This window comes from Urocampus carinirostris, chromosome 7, assembly GCF_059441175.1.
Source record: "Urocampus carinirostris isolate Australia breed hairy pipefish chromosome 7, RoL_Ucar_1.0, whole genome shotgun sequence".
Lineage (NCBI taxonomy): Eukaryota > Metazoa > Chordata > Actinopteri > Syngnathiformes > Syngnathidae > Urocampus > Urocampus carinirostris.
The window spans coordinates 4,729,819-4,747,593 of record NC_142355.1 but is presented as its reverse complement, the minus strand read 5'-3'; the positions used below and the strand labels follow the sequence as shown (position 1 = coordinate 4,747,593).

Genomic DNA, 17,775 nt, shown 5'->3' with positions numbered 1-17,775 from the left:
GGCGCCACTCGCAAAGCACCCAATGGAGCTGTATTTGCTGACTATGAGTAATCAACCAGAGAACATTGAGGAAAACCATCCTGATCAGTGTTCCCTCTAAGCTGCGCGCGTGCGCAATTGCGCACTGCTCGCACATTCTCAGCGCAAAGGAAAATCTAGCCAGCTCACAAAAATGAGGGCTCAAAATTACTAATTAAGAAGCGACTTAAGTCAAAGTTACAGTGCATGACGGTAAAAATACACGGGTTCCCCTGACGTTGTGTCCTAAATGCGGTATTTTGAAGTCGAGTCGAAGTAGAACGAAGTTTAGTAAAGTTAGTAGAGAACGGGCTTCTTCGGCTCAGCTCACTAAAAGGAACCGGCTCTTTCGGGTCCTAAACGGCTCTTCAGGTTGTTTTTGCTTCTTTAATCCCACCATGACCAAATATTATGTAAAATTATCCACAACATGACTTAAAGGGAGGGGTGAATAGAACAAAAAAGAAAAAAATACCAAAATGAAAAAGTAGTGAAAAGCTGAGAAAAAAAGAGAAAAAAAGGAAAAATTTAGAAAAAAAAGCCAGAAAAAAAGAAAAGAAAGAACTGTAGGAAAAAATAAATAGAGAGCAAAAGAAAAAAGTAAAAAAAATAGAAAAAAAACACGGAAAAAAGAAGAAAAAGTACAAACGACGTTTGTAGGCCGTACAACCTTTGCGATCGTACACGAGTCAATTCATTCAAAAGAGAAAAATAATTTTGCATTGCCAGAAACTCAGCAAAATGTAACTTGATGTCAAGTTTTGTACATGTTTGATAATTAATTATCTTGCCACACTTGGGATTCTGGTTGCTCACTGTTGTTTCAAGCGTTGCTCACCAAATTTTGTGTAAACGCTCAGACCCGTAAGGAAAATTACAGGGAACATTGATCCTGATACTATTTTACTAAAAATAAAAGTCATGGTCATGTTTGAGGCAGTACAAAAAATACAAACTAAACAGAAAAAAGCATCGAGGTGTCTGCAGAAGTTTAAAAAAGCTTTAGCCCTGTTCTATAATAGATAGTGAAGTTTCTAGATTCAGGAGGACACTAAAATAAACTGCAGAAAGAGTTAATTCCTTGATTTGATCATTTAAATTTGTGTTTGTATGCTATTTTTGTCACGTTCCAGATTCTGCATGTTAAAAAAACTGTAAAAGAAATTAAATTTGCTTCTTTTTTAACAAATGCGGAGTTGATAAACACTACATAAGATTAGATTTTAGTGAAGGAAAACTGATTGAAGAAAAGCCTTAATGATCATTTTATAATCAGGTTTGGGTAGGGTTACTTTAACTGGATTACTTTCAATTACTTTTGGATTACTCCAATACCAAATATAAAAATAAAAGACAAAATAAACTAAATAGGAATAAAATGACTACATTATGTGCAGGCTTGGGGAGTAACGGAATACATGGAACGTCAAAAATGATGATTTATTTTCATTTTGTTTCTGTCGCATTTGATGTTAGTTTTGCCGGAGATCAAAGAGATCAAAGCCAGGAGAGAAAGCTTACCACGTGTTGTGAGTCATCATTTTATTTATATTTAGTTTGTCTTTTATTAGCATATTTGGTATTGGAGTAATCCAGAAGTCATTGAAAGTAATCCAGTTAAAGTAACCCTATCCAACCCTGTTTATAATCAAATATTTCGTCTGTGAATCAGAATTTAATTCTGATCCTCCGAAAAAACCTCTGCTCACTTTGTATGCCCATAATTTCCAAGTCTGGCCCCTGTGAGTGTATTTTCCACCATACGGCCCCTGAGCTGAATTGAATTTAACACCCCCTGATTTAAAAGATATCATCCTCACCTTCCCGTCATTGTCACATGCTGTGTGAATGCTGAAATAGTCTTTCTTGGAACATGGTGGTCTGTTTTTACATTGTGCGGATCCCTCATCTGCAAAATAGAAAGAAAGTGAAAGGAAAATGAAATGATCTGCATTTATATAGCGCTTTTCAAGTCAATGACTTCCCAAAGCGCTTTACAGTGTGCTTCACATTTCCCAATAGCGTCCGTGCAGCCATGTGAGAAGCTAACCTGCTTATTGGGGGTATTAGGGGTTCAGTGTCTTACCCAAGGACACTTCGACATGTAACACGGACGAGCCGGGATTCGAACTGGGATCCCTTGATCCCAAGACGAGCGCTCTACCTATATGAGTACAGTGGAACCTTGCTAGATCGCGGTTCCACTTTCGCGGGTTCAGAGCTTCGCGGGTCTAAAAAAATATTCAAAAATTAAAAATATCAAAAAATATTCAAAAATTAATAATGAAAATATTAAATTAAAATTAGAAATGACATTATTTTACAAAATTTGAAAACAAAATATTCAATTGGAATTAGTAATTGCATCATTTTACAAAATTTGAAAACACAAAGAAATGCACGTACAGTAATGCACCCATTTTCTATATGGAACGGTACAATTTGATTCATGTACAGGTATTACTGTAATCTTAAACCCCCAGAAATAGAAATTATAAATGTTAATTTGTTGCGCAAAATGATGGACTAATTATGTTAGCTAATTGTAGTGTTTGCTTGTTTTTTAAAGCTGATAACGATAATTGGCTGTTTGTAAGTAAAACAGTATTCTACACCCTCAATTGTTATTGTGAACAGATAACATTTTCCTTTTTGTTATCTCTCTCTCTCTCTCTCTCTCTCTCTCTCTCTCTCTCTCTCTCTCTCTCTCTCTCTCTCTCTCTCTCTCTCTCTCACCCCTTTTCTTCTCTCTCTCTCACCCCTTTTCTTCTCTCTCTCTCACCCCTTTTCTTCTCTCTCTCTCTCACCCCTTTTCTCCTCTCTCTCTCTCACCCCTTTTCTCCTCTCTCTCACTCACCCCTTTTCTCCTCTCTCTCACCCCTTTTCTCCTCTCTCTCACCCATTTTCTCCTCTCTCTCACCCCTTTTCTCCTCTCTCTCACCCCTTTTCTCCTCTCTCTCTCTCACCCTTTTTCTTCTGTCTCTCTCTCACCCCTTTTCTTCTCTCTCTCTCTCACCCCTTTTCTTCTCTCTCTCTCTCACCCCTTTTCTTCTCTCTCTCTCTCACCCCTTTTCTTCTCTCTCTCTCTCTCACCCCTTTTCTTCTCTCTCTCTCTCACCCCTTTTCTTCTCTCTCTCTCTCTCACCCCTTTTCTCCTCTCTCTCTCTCTCTCTCACCCCTTTTCTCCTCTCTCTCTCTCTCACCCCTTTTTTCCTCTCTCTCACCCCTTTTTTCCTCTCTCTCTCTCTCTCTCACCCCTTTTCTCCTCTCTCTCTCTCTCTCACCCCTTTTTTCCTCTCTCTCACCCCTTTTCTCCTCTCTCTCACCCCTTTTTTCCTCTCTCTCACCCCTTTTCTCCTCTCTCTCACCCCTTTTCTCCTCTCTCTCACCCCTTTTCTCCTCTCTCTCTCTCCCTCACCCCTTTTCTCCTCTCTCTCTCTCTCCCTCACCCCTTTTCTCCTCTCTCTCCCTCACCCCTTTTCTCCTCTCTCTCTCCATCACCCCTTTTCTCCACCCTCCCTCTCCCTCACCCCTTTTCTCCACTCTCCCTCTGCCTCACCCCTTTTCTCCACCCTCCCTCTCCCTCACCCCTTTTCTCCACCCTCCCTCTCCCTCACCCCTTTTCTCCACCCTCCCTCACCCCTTTTCTCCTCCCTCCCTCTCCCTCACCCCTTTTCTCCACTCTCGCTCTCCCTCACCCCGTTTCTCCACCCATCCTCTCCCTCACCCCTTTTCTCCACCCTCCCTCTCCCTCACCCCTTTTCTCCACCCTCCCTCTCCCTCACCCCTTTTCTCCACCCTCCCTCTCCCTCACCCCTTTTCTCCACTCTCCCTCTCCCTCACCCTCTCCCCCGTATTCTATATGGTGTACTGTATACAGCATTTTTGAAGGGGTGCCGCTACTTGGTGGATTTTCAGATTTCACGGGTGGTCTCGGTCCCCATTAACCGCGATAACCGAGACTTCACTGTATTTTCAACAATTTATCTGACATGGAAAATAGTAGTTCTCAACTATTTTAGAGAAACATTATTAACGTTAAGCCTGAGTTTTCAGAAGTGCAATTGCGACAAACTATTTTCTGCACCTAAATACCAATGAACGGTAAAAACTTAATTGTTAATTGATCTTGATAAAAAATAATTATGATAATTTAATGAGGAAAAGCTGCACGCAGAACTAGAAAACAACGATTTTCAAACTGGTATATTTGATTTTTTGGGGTTCGTGGAATAAATGAATAGAGCCCCGCACATTTTTATAGCAGGCACCATCCTGGAGCCGTTTCCAAATGTGTTTGCATGAGAAAACAAGCTTGAAGCTGTTTTTATAAATCTAACGCCCAAAGTTTCCATAAGTGTTTTTGTGACCACCTGCATATTGAGTGGCTTTGTCGCAGGGAGAGCAGGAGCTGGCCCCGTGCCCCGAAAAGGTGTCCCTAGGGCAGGGTTCGCACGAGGAGGAGCCTGGCACTCGGCTGAACGTCCCTGGGTTGCAGGGGAAACACTCGGAGGTGTAGGCCACACCTGAAAAAAGTACAAAGACAACTGATGAAAATTTGATGATGTAGCGACTCCGAGCAGGAAATGGGAATTATAGAAGATTAAAACATTAGCAATATAAAAAAGAGGAAGATGAAGACCTTCTATTTGGATGTTTTTCAGCAGAGCGGGTTTCACGGCTTTTGTCCCCACAGTGATAGCACTGGTCCTCCAATACAAGATGTTTGTGCCAGATTTGAGGTTCACCTGTTAATTGTGGAAACATGAAAAGAATAAAATTTTCAAAAAAAACAGCTACTTAAAAATCAAATACTTGTGACGTGCATTTCTGTGTCCGTGTCCTGTAAAGGATAGGGACACTTTGCATCTTTGCACTTCGGTCATGACTGGCTCACTGCTTCGCAGATTTTTAAATACCGTAAATTCCGGACTATAGAGCGCACCTGATCATAAGCCGCACCCACCACATTTTAAGAGGAAAACCGATTTTGTACTTACACAAGCCGCTCCTGTATATAAGCCGCATTCGAATCCAAACCCGACTTTAAGTCCCGCGATTGAAACTGAATGTCCTTCATTAAAGTCCAAAAATCACAGCCGGCAAAATGAACGGAAAAATGATACCGGTACTTAAAGTTTGATGCAGACCTGCAGCGTCCGGGTCCCGTTGAAAGTAATCCAAGGAAAAAAGTGTACATTTCCAAAGGTAAGGGTGGGAAAAATATATATCCACTATTGTCCGCCGCATCCACAAAAACGTCTCACCTTTACTCCACTTCCCGTCAGCCCCCGTTTTTTTCGCCCATTCTTTTTGATTCGCCCATGCAAAACATATCAGATAAAGTCTCTAAAATAAATACATTACAAAAATATACAGTTGCAAATACATATTACACATGGGTTACACACATTTACAAAGAAAGACGGTACACCGAGAGAGTTTTCAAAGCATTAATAATAATATAACTTTCATCCCAAACGGTGCCTGACAGGGCAGTTAATGGTAGCAACACGCTAGCAACATAGTAAACGGGTCTGTTAAACAAACACACTGTACTTTTAAAAATCACGGTAACCGTCCTCATCTTCCTCCTTAGAACTGAAGCCACCAAAGTCGTCTTCCTCAGTGTCGGGAAGAAACTTTGTCCTATGTGCCTTTTTTTTTGCATTTTGCATGATGAGGGTATGTTTACGCTAATTTAATTTATGCACAAGCCAAGAAGTTGCAGTCTTCCTCGGCGCATATATTCCACCGGTCTAAATCTTACCTTCTGCACTCGAGCGCCGCTAGAAAAATTACATTAATTGGCCGCATCACTGAATAAGCCGCAGGGCTGAACGTTTGGGAAAAAAGTAGCGGCTTATAGTCCGGAATTTACGGTAAACGGAATTGTCTTCATTGTCATTGATCTCAACGTATCGTGCATTGTGTTCTGCACTAGACAGCACAGAGCAAATGCTATCACAGGGTGAGGTTGGGGAGTGCTTTGTGTATTGGGTGGGAGTGTGTGCCCGACTGTCATAGGCTGGTATATGCTGTCAGTGAAACAGCTGGGGAGGGTGGGCGCACAAGTCAATATGAAAAATGAAATGAAATAATCTGCATTTATATAGCGCTTTTCAAGTCAAGACTTCCCAAAGCGCTTTACAGTGTGCTTCACATTTCCCAAAAGCGGCCGTGCAGCCATGTAAGGCGCTAACCTGCTTATTGGGGGCATTAGGGGTTCAGTGTCTTACCCAAGGACACTTCGACATGTAACACGGAGGAGCCAGGATTCGAACTGCGATCTCTTGATCCCAAGACGAGCGCTCTACCTCCTGAGCCACTGCCGCCCATACGTGTCCATACAAAACAAACTAAGAAGCATGACTGCAGCAACAGCTAATATTTCAGTTGCTCAATACATTAAAGAGAAATCAATCAATGAAATTGGACTTGGGTGAAAGTCAGAAAAGCACAAAGAAATGATGACCACCATCGGGTGCTTTATGGATTGTTATCGGGTCCGATAGGAGACCGAGGCGGCATCGGGAGAGAAGGCAATAAATGGCGCCGCAACTGCTACGTAACAATCCACACAAGCTACGCCTGGAGAACCTCCATCTCACCGACGCCATATCAATTTCCAATGAAGAGATGACCTGGAGCTACAACTCGTGGGAAACCACTACATTTGGGACGGTTGTAAGTTAATTATCACGGAGACCTGTGTCAATCTGAGGAGCCCCAATGCTAGCATTCAGCTAACCAGCTACTCTCTAAATCACTCTCTTGAACAGAAATGAGAAGCTCTTCAGATTCAGATTCAGATTCAGATCTACTTTATTGTCATTCTAGTACACGTGTATACAGAACGAAATGTCGATGCATCAATTTGGATGTACTCTTTTATAATACCAATAACAGTGATGTGATTGAGGTGAGGAGGAAAAAGTCTTAAACCTAGCCGGGGGTTTGGGGGCCCAGGGCAGAGCCCAGTGGGGGGGCGATGCCCCCCAAAGCTCCTGGGTTTTAAGCAATTTACTTGTCCAAAACCATGCTTAAATTAATAATTTAACATCTTTAGAAGATTTAAATAACAAAATAATTTGCCCACATACCTGATTTTTTTTGTAAATACTGCAAAGTCAGTTCAAATGCAGTTCAGACCCTGCAGCTTGTGCAACGATGTGGCCAATTTATGCAATTTTTCTAACGGCCACCAGAGTGCGCCAGAGCAATAAAGGAAAGAGTGAGACAGTCTGATTTGTTTGCTACGCAAGTGAAAAAGTCGGAATTCCGACTATAGTCGGAAAAAATCACATCCCTGCAATAAAGATCTAAAGGTGTTATTTTGTTACAGTCATATACTCTTAGTCAGTAAAGAGGTCTTCTTGAGGTAATATGGACCCTTGGGGATTTTAATGAAGAGGCGTCCCTATTTTGTGCATTTCTACCTTCTACCGTCCCCATTAACCGCGATAACTGAGGGATTACTGTACATACACTAATAGAATATTTGTGGGGTACACATTAATGCTTTGTTAAAATATTTTTATGAAGAGGGAGAGAAAGTGACACTTGTTTACATTTTTATTTGTAGAGGGCCGATTAAAAAGTCTGAGGGGCTGCATGTGGCCTGGGGCCTTAGTTTTAAGCCCCCCACCTCCCTGCACTAGAGGGAACCCTTATAGTGGTACCAGACTTTAAGAATTATTGGCCTAAATTAATATTCTAATAGATTGCCGCTGGCTGTGGGTTGCATTTAGAATGACATCTTCTTAAATCTGCTCATGAAATAGTCCGTGCCAACCAATGTTCCCTGTAATTTTCCTTACGGGTCTGAGCGTTCACACAAAGTCGGTGAGCAACGCTTGAAACAAGAGTGAGCAACGGCAATCCCAAGTGTGGCAACTAAGTCATTATCAAACATGTCCAAAACTTGACATCACGGTACATTTTGCTGAGTGTCCGGCAATGCAACATTTTTTTTCACTTTTGAAGGAATTGACTAATGCACTATTGCAAAGGTTGTACGGCCTACAAACGTCATTTGTTTTTACAATTCTTTCACAAGATTTCCATTTCTTTTTTTTCCTGGTATCTTTTGTCGCATACTACTAACATTTTTGGGGGCTTATTTAGTCGGTTGCACGATACAGAAATGTATTTAATTACATTTTTTTTGTGGAAGTTCAATGTTGGCAACAAGATTGACTTGATATTATAAGATTGACTTTTTCTTCTTTTTCCCCGTTTTTTCTACTTTTTTTTAAATCCTTTTTAAAAAAAAAATGTGTTTTTTTTCTTAGCTGTTACTTTTTTCTTGCTTTTTTGTTCTGTATTTCCTTTTTCCTTTTATTTGTTTCTTACCCACTTTTTTTCTGGCTTTTTTCAGAATTTTTCCTTCTTTTCTCTTCCTTTTGTTTCTCTTTTCTCAGCTTTTCACTACTTTTTCATTTTGGTATTTTTTTCTTATTGGGAGTCAAGCTTTGGAACGGATTGCAAGACGAGACCAAACGGTGTCCAAATATTCACTTGTTCATATTTAAATACAAAAAAAACATTCCTGGCGCAATACAAAGATGAAGAAAAGGATTGGGAATAGTGCGTCTGGTTAACTTTGCATTATTGTTGCTATTCTTATATCAAAACTGTTATTAATATCGTTACATTTGTTGTACATTTTGGTGAAGATGAAAGGGTAGGTAATATAAGCCTTTGCTTCTTACTACCCCTTTCGAACATATTATGTAACGTTATTTTGTTGTCGAGTTACTGTTTTTGTTCTGTTTTATTTTGATGTTCGAATAAAGTTTTCATTCATTCATTCATGTTAAAGTGACTTACCGTATGGGTGGCCCACTCTCCTTGGCTGGTGAGTTTAAGCCATTTTGTTTCTGTGGCCTGATCCATATCTTGACATTGGTCATTCTGGATCTGCAATCAATTCAAGAAAATTATCATCGATTATTTGCCACTCACCTCAACCCTTGTCCGTTCTAAGTTTGTTAACAAGTAGCAAAGAACAAGTCAAACTCGGCCATTTCCACAAATACCAATAAGATCAAGAGATATTCTTAAGTAATCTTATATACCGTATTTTCCGCACTATAAGGCGCACCTAAAAGCCTTTATTTTTTTCAAAAGCTGACCATGCGCCTTATAATACAGTGCGCCTTATTTATGGATCAACATTAAGTTGCAAAGTCTTCCAACTAACTTGCAGCCGCCGACTAGATTTCCCCCCGAACGCCAAGTAGTCCGCGGTGTATGCTGGGATTTATTTACCGGCGTTTCATTGGCTAACCAATGTGTCAATCATCACTTGAATCGATCACTATTGGCTAAAGTTATTCGGAGGTCAAGGGGCGGATCCTTTTTATCATTTACAGGCTGGCATAGGCTTAAACGGCAAAACAAAGCCTGCAATTGGCCGAAAAAGATGAATGTGTATAGCACGTGGTTGACGGCATACAGAAAGCATTTTTTTCTATTCTGTATTTGTAAATATTTTATTCTCCTGGATTTACTACACTCACGGATATAAGAGGACATTGGCTGCACATTATTATGAACACAACGACTTCGGTGAGCTACTCTGGCTATATATTATGCCTGTATCTTGTTTCAGACTGAACTAGATGTTTCTGTGATAAGCGGTGCAGATAATGGATGGAATGGAGTGTCTATTTTTAAATTAAACTCAATTCCAAGTGTTTATTGTCATGTGCACAGTAAAGTTTCGAGCGAAAAAGAAAATAGAAACTAAGGAATGGTTGGCATTTCTTGAATCCCAAGACTTTAACCTTCCGAATGATATTTGGAACGATGCATTTGAGTGACATCGTACAGACACTGTTTCTGTACATGTCTGAGACACGTATTTGCTTCTTTGCAAGCTTTGGGAATGTTAAAGTGGTAATAAGTTTGACTGAACTATCTGACTGTTTTGTCGACGTTCCCATTGTAGCGCCTTATAATCCGGTGCGCCTTATGTATGTCAAAAATAGGACCAAAAACTTCTTTTTCGGGGTGCGCCCTATAAACCGGTGCGCCTTATAGTGCGGAAAATACGGTAATTGTGTGTTTGTTTTACTGCAGTTCAAAAATGCATATTTTTAATTTTACATTTAGCCTGTGAATTTAAATCAATGCAGATTTTTGGGGGGGAAAAATGATATGGTTATTCCGTTTTTATCAATGTACACTTGCAAAGGAGATTTATAAGATGTCACTTAAATATTTTGAATAATATTGTGCGCTTTTGTTCAATTACATAATAGTTGCTATCGGCCGAGCATGTTGCTGTTCTTTGATAAGCACAGCCTTTAGGTTAGATCTGCTTTTTGTAGCCTTGAAGATTTAATAAAGAGTTGGAATTTTTATCTGAAGGCTTCTCTCCCTGAACCTGCGAACGTGGAACCGCAAAGTAGCGAGGTCCCACTGTACATATGCGTGATAATATGTAGAGTAGGTTACTAAGGTAAGATGAATGATTAAGCATAATACTGAAAAAGAAAGCTAAACATTTGGAGTTGAGATTCTATTATTGATGCGGCCTGCCTGCGAGCAGAAAGTCTGGATCCAGGCCCCGGAGCCAAAGTCCCTGCACTATACAATACAGAAACATCGAGAGTCATGTCTCCTTTATAAAACACAAATGTTTAAGCACAACAAGAGCATGCTTGTTACCAGAGTTCCCTCTAAGCAGCAATTGCGCAACGCTCGCACATTCTCAGCGCACAAGAAAGTCTAGCCAGCGCACAAAAATGAGGGCTCAAAATTACTAATTAAGAAGCGACTAAAGTCAAAGTTACAGTGCATGAAGGTAAAAATACACGGGTTCCCCTGACGTTGTGTCCTAAATGCGGTATTTGGAAGTCGAGTCGAAGTAGAACGAAGTTGAGTAACGTTAGTAGAGAACCGGCTTCTTCGGCTCGGCTCACTAAAAGGAACCGGCTCTTTCGGGTCCTAAACGGCTCTTCCGGTTGTTTTTGCTTCTTTAATCCCAACATGACCAAATATTATGTGAAATTATGCACAAAATGACTTAAAGGAAGGGGGGAATGGAACAAAAAAGAAAAAAATACCAAAATGAAAAAGTAGTGAAAAGCTGAGAAAAAAGAAACAAAAGGAAGAGAAAAAAAGAAGGAAAAATTTAGAAAAAAGCCGGAAAGAAAAGAAAAGAAATAATTGTAGGAAAAAAGTAAATAGAGAACAAAAAGAAAAAAGTAACAGCTCGGAAAAAATGAACACAATGAGATTTTTTTTAAAGGAATTAAAAAAAAAAGTAGAAAAAAAAACACGGAAAAAAGAAGAAAAAGTTTGTGTTGCATTCAAATAATTTCCAATTATATGAAGTGGATCTTGTTGCCAACATTGTACTTCCACTAAAAATGTGATTAAGTACAGTTCTGTATCTTACAACCGACTAAATAAGCCCCCAAAATGTTAATATTATGCGACAAAATATATCAGGAAATAAAAAGAAATGGATATCTTGTGAAAGGATTGTAAGAACGTTTGTAGGCCGTACAACCTTTGCAATAGTACATGAGTCAATTCATTCAAAAGAGAAAAATCATTTTGCATTGCCGGAAACTCAGCAAAATGTAACGTGATGTCAAGTTTTGGACATGTTTGATAATTAATTATCTTGCCACACTTGGGATTGCCGTTGCTCACTGTTGTTTCAAGCGCTGGTCACCGACTTTGTGCGAACGCTCAGACCCGTGGAAAATGACAGGGAACATTGCTTGTTACTCACAAAGAACTCAAACAGCAGGTTGTTGTCCGGGTATTGGTACTCAAAAGTGACGGACCCTTGCTTCTTCAGATGGACCGAGTATACCAGGGAGACGGTGCATTCGTCCCTGTTGGACTCCAGATAGCTTCCCTGAGGCACCCAGGACGAGCTGTAGTGCACAGACTGCATTTGTCAAAAATAAGTAACATGACAGATTTCACACTGGATTTCAAGTGGCACAGCGCAGATAGACAAGCTGAAAAAGCAATGGGTCAATGTGAGATAGAATCTGATTTTGGCAGTACACATGCTTCAAATATCAATTTCACACACACCTAAGTGTTTATTTTGAAAAAAAAAGTGAAAAAATAATAGTGCGTACAACTATTGCACTTAAGAAATAATAGCTCCACCGTCCACCTGCGCCTTCTGCTGACCACCACAAAGGTAAGAAATCCTATTCATAATTATTTTCTTTATCCTTTTTTTTTTATTTTTACACGTTCATGTTAGCGTAACCTTTCGTACGGAAGATTACGATAACGCGAACGTACGATTAGCCTGGGTTAGCTTCATGTTTACGTTAAACATTCAAAGTGTTGGAACGGATTAAAACGATTTACATTATTTTTAATGGGAAAAATGATTTCGGTGATCGAACAAATCGGTTTTCGAACAGGGTTCTGGAACGGATTATGGTCGAGACCCGAGGTTCCACTGTACCTGCTATTATGGGCTGTTCATAAACCAGGGAGGTCGCTGGTTCGCGCCTCGGCCGAGTCATACCTAAGACTTATAACATTGGTAAAATGGCGGCGCCCTCTGTTGGCTGCGGCTGCATCGGCTCGCTACAACGGGTCAGGTGTATCGACATTTCGTTCTAACAAAGAATGACAATTCAAAGGAAATTATTATTATTATTATTATTATTATTATAATGTACACAGTGAAGCCTTGTTTGTCGCGGGGGTTACGCTACAAAAACCTAATTTGGCATATATGTGTACATATTTACAAGGGAAAAGTGTGAAGCACATTGTAAAGCGATTTGGAGGTCTTCATTGACTTAAAAAGCGCCATATAAATGCAGATTTACATTACAATTACATCTTCTGGCTTTAAGTCATGATCAAAGCTCATTCCTCAAGTAAGTGCGTTACTTAGATGTGCTGTAAACTTCCTTTTTCATCTTTTTGGGAGTTTGGGTTGATTTTGAAACGGGCCATTTCTTACTTATATCATTTTCATGCTACACTAACAAAAACGGCAATGACAAGCATAAAGTAACTCTCTAACTTCCCCACTTTCCCTCTCCTTCTTTCTACTTAATTCGTTGATAAAAGAAGCAGGTAGGCACAGTGGAAAAATATAAAAGCTCTGTGAACTCTAAATATTTTCTCTATTAGGTATGTGTTAACAATGCACAACTAATTTCACCTTAGAAGCAGGAATCCCCACCCGCGAATGACCAGGGTTGGGTAGGGTTACTTTAACTGAATTACTTTCAATTACTTTTGGATGACTCCAATACCAAACATGCTAATAAAAAACAAAATAAACTAAATATGAATAAAATGATGACTCACAACACGTGGTAAGCTTTCTCTCCTGGCTTTGATCTCTTTGATCTCCGGCAAAACGAACATAAAATGCGACAGAAACAACAACGAGGGGTTGAAAAAATAATTTTCTGCAGCATGGGTTCAACTTTACCCAATCAGAGTGGAGAAAGATCAACTGCAGCCCACTGTGTCATGTTACAGTGAGTATGTTAGACACGTCTTCAGTTGAAAAGTAAACTGGTGCTCATAAAAACTTTTGGCAATGAAGCAAATATTAATCATTGCAGTTTTGAGAATGCATGGAATCCCTATGTTGAGAAACCAACAAGTCACGCCCAGTGACCACACAACAACACACTTGTGAGGTTTTTAGGGCGAGTCTATAATTTTGATCGCTTGCCACGCGGTTACAAAAGCAACCAGTCGGCGCACCCAAATATTGAACATGCAACAGATTTATGCTTATTATAGAATTATTATTATTGCTGTAATTTCCAGACTACAAGTCGCTACTTTTTTGCTACATTTAAAACACTGTGGCTTTAAATTTGGAGGACCTAATTCTTCGTGGCTATACCGGGCGCTGCGCTTTTACACAACGCATGGCCTCGAAATCTAAAACACTGGAAACATGACAACCTTTGAGAGAAATTTTTCCATGGTTTTGCCGACATCATTCATATAATCCATAACCAGGGTTGGGTAGGGTTACATTAACTTGATTACTTTCAATGACTTTTGGATTACTCAAATACCAAGTATGCTAATAAAAGACAAAAGAAACTAAATATGAATAAAATGACTCAATTTTGTGCAGGCTTGGGGAGTAACGGAATACATGGAACGGCAAAAATGATTTTGGCAAGCTGTTTGGATTTTTTTTCATTTTGTTTCTGTCGCATTTGATGTTAGTTTTGCCGGAGATCAAAGCCAGGAGAGAAAGCTTACCACGTGTTGTGAGTCATCATTTTATTCCTATTGAGTTTCTTTTGTCTTTTATTAGCATATTTGGTATTGGAGTAATCCAAAATCATTTGAAAGTAATCCAGTTAAAGTAACCCTACCCAACCCTGCGCTTTACTATGAAAGTAATTAGCAACGTACAAATTAGCATAAATACTGGCACTAAAGCAGACCCTCTTAAACTGCTTTAAAACAGCCACATAATAAAAGAAGTAGAAGAAAACGTGTACAGTGTCTTGGAAAAGTATTGGCCCCCAAGACTCTTTGACCTTTTTGCATATTTAAGGCTTCTAACTCATAGATTTTAAAAACGATTCAACATTTCTTTTTTGTGCCAACAGTAAAAAAATTGAAAAGTACACGTTGCAAAAATATTGCCCCCCTTTGAGTAAATACTTTGTAGTGTACTTTGGCCCATTCTTTCTTACAAAGCAGCTCAAGTTTCACAGTGATTGTTTGTACACAGCATTTTTCAGATCTTTCTACCAGTGCTCTATTCAGGGTTGGGTAGGGTTACTTTAACTGGATTACTTTCAATTACTTTTGGATTACTCCAATACCAAATGTGCTAATAAAAGACAAAAGAAACTAAATATGAATAAAATGACTAAATTTTGCGCAGGCTTGGGGAGTAACGGAATACATGGAAGGGCAAAAATAATGTTGGCAAGCTGTTTGGATTTATTTTAATTTTGTTTCTGTCGCATATTATGTTAGTTTTGCTGGAGATCAAAGAGATCAAAGCCAGGAGAGAAAGCTTACCACGTTGTGAGTCATCATTTGATTCATATTTAGTTTATTTTGTCTTTGATTAGCATTTTGGTATTGGAGTCATCCAAAAGTAATTGTAAGTAATCAAGTTAATGTAACCCTACCCAACCCTGTCCATAACGGTAGCAAAACTGGAGTTTTGACAGTACACTGAATATTTACAAAATACTCACAATATTTTAATGTTTTCACCCACAAATCAAGTCCTCAATTTCTCAAAAAAGAAAAAAAATACCAAAATGAAAAAGTAGTGAAAAATGGAGAAAAAATAAACAAAAAGAGAAAAAAGAAGGAAAAATTGAGAAAAAAAGCCAGAAAAAAAAGACAAGAAAGAAACAAAGGAAAAAAAGTAAATGAGATTTTTTTCAAAGGAATTTAAAAAAAAAGTAGAAAAAAATACGGGAAAAAGAAGAAAAAGTTTGTGTTGCATTCGAATAATTTCCAATTATATCAAGTCAATCTTGTTGCCAACATTGTACTTCCACTAAAAATGTGATTAAATACAGTTGTGTATCGTGTAACTGACTAAATAAGCCCCCAAAAATGTTAGTATTATGCGACAAAAGATACCAGGAAAAAAAAATGGAAATCTTGTGAAAGTATTGTCGTAAAAACAAATGACGTTTGTAAGCAGTACAACCTTTGCAATAATACATTAATCAATTCATTTAAAAGTGAATTTTATTTTTGCATTGCCGGAAACTCAGCAAAATGTAAGTTGATGATAAGTTTTGGACATGTTTGATAATTAATTATCTTGCCACACTTGAGATTATGGTTGCTCACTGTTGTTTCAAGCGTTGCTCACCGACTTTGTGTGAACGCTCAGACCCGTGGAAAATTACAGGGAACATTGGTCCGGACCAATAATACTGTAAATTCCAGAGACATTAACCCAGTTCCTGGTACAGAAAAGGTTTGTTGGGAGCCATCGATATAAAGCGTGCAAACGAATATCATGTTTGTGTCCCACCTGTTGCACATGAGGCCGCCATCGCGGTGGCTGCCGCTTTCCAGGGCAGTCGCTAGGCTACTAAATCCCACCGGCAAGGATTCCCACTGGTCAAAGCGGATGCCGCTGCCCAGGGAGTAGCTTCCCGCTGCGCAGCGAGTGCACTCTTGGGCCGACATCTCCAGGAACTCACCGGCTTTGCACGAAAAGGCTGAATGCAAAAACACAAAAGAGATGGGATGAATAGACATTTTTGACATGAAATTCCCTTTTACAGCAAAAACGCTTGTTTTATTCTAGTCCACTTACCGTATTTTCCGCACTATAAGGGGCACCTAATAGCCTTTATTTTTTTTCAAAAGCTGACCATGCGCCTTATAATACAGTGCGCCTTATATGTGGATCAATATTAAGTCGCAAAGCCGCCGACTAGATTTTCCCCCGAAGGCGAAGTAGTCCGCGGTGTATGCTGGGATTTATATACCGGCGTTTCATTTCCTAACTAATGTGTCAATCATCATTTGAATCAGTCACTATTGGCTAAAGTTATTTGGAGGTAAAGCGGGCGGATCCTTATTATCATTTACAGGCTCGCATAGGCTAAAGGGGCGAAACAAAACCTGCGATTGGCCGAAAAAGATGAATGTGAATCACACGTTGGGTTGCGCTACGGCATAGAGAAAACATTTTTTACTATTCTGTATTTGTAAATATTTTACTTTCCTGGATTTACTACACTCACGGTTGTAAGAAGACCATGGTTACGTATCATTAATGAACGTGGTGGCTGCAAGAGAACTTAGGTGAGCTATGCGGCTTTATATTTTCCTGGGATCTTGTTTTAGAACGATCCAGATGTTTCTGTGATGAGTGTATTTTTAAACAAAGTTCAATTAAAAGTGTTTATTGTCATATGCACAGTAAAGAACCCCGTTTCCCTGCACAATAAAATTCTTACTTTGCTGTCCACACAGTTGCCAGCAAAAAACAAAATGGAAACTAAGAAATGGCATTTCTTGAATCCCAAGACTTTAACCTTCCGAATGATATAATAATAATAATAATAATAATTTCCTTGTATTGTCATTCTGTGTAACAATGTACACAGAACGAAATGTCGATTGCACCTGACCCGTTGTCGCGAGCCGATGCAGCCGCAGCCAACAGAGGGCGCCGCCGACCACTTTTTAAGTCTTAGGAATGACTCGGCCGGGGCGCGAACCACCGACCTCCCAGTATTTGGAACGATGCATTTGAGTGATTGGTGACATCGTACAGACACTGATTCCGTACACGTCTGAGACACGTATTTGCTTCTTTGCAAGCTTTGGGAATATTAAGGGGGTAATAAGTTGGACTGAACTATGACTGTTTTGTCGACGTTCCCATTGTAGCGCCTTATAATCCAGTGCGCCTTATGTATGGAAAATATAGGACCAAAAACTATTTTTGGGGGGTGCGCCCTATAACCCGGTGCGCCTTATAGTGCGGAAAATACGGTAGTTCTCCGGGACCAGACCTCCGAAAACCGCAGCTCTTTAATGCTGCCGAGTGGCTCCCTGGCACTTATCCAAAAATGGTTACAATTTGAAAGAGATCGGGGAGAGAAATACATTGTTTAGATAAAGTTTCTGAAAAAAAAAAAACACTTAGTTTTCCAATGCTGTAAAAATGTTAAATAAATATTATATTTCAACTAGGGCACAGGTGTCAAACAGGCGGCCCGCGGGCGAGATCAGGCTCGCTATGGGATTGAATCCGGCCCGCAGGAAAACACT

The 17,775-nt window shown here is 39.6% G+C and overlaps 1 protein-coding gene across 1 annotated transcript in view; it reads right to left on the bottom strand.

The window, feature by feature from the left end:
- LOC148362157 (endosome/lysosome-associated apoptosis and autophagy regulator family member 2-like) overlaps positions 1-17,775 on the bottom strand; it is a 62,267-nt gene that overhangs the window by 23,899 nt on the left and 20,593 nt on the right. The window contains exons 3-8 of the mRNA XM_088339576.1: positions 16,019-16,208; positions 11,771-11,918; positions 8,851-8,940; positions 4,661-4,766; positions 4,392-4,544; positions 1,839-1,927 (exon numbers count right to left, since the gene is read on the bottom strand). Coding sequence (XP_088195702.1) covers positions 1,839-1,927; positions 4,392-4,544; positions 4,661-4,766; positions 8,851-8,940; positions 11,771-11,918; positions 16,019-16,208 — 776 coding nt within the window. The remainder of the gene's footprint in view (positions 1-1,838; positions 1,928-4,391; positions 4,545-4,660; positions 4,767-8,850; positions 8,941-11,770; positions 11,919-16,018; positions 16,209-17,775) is intronic.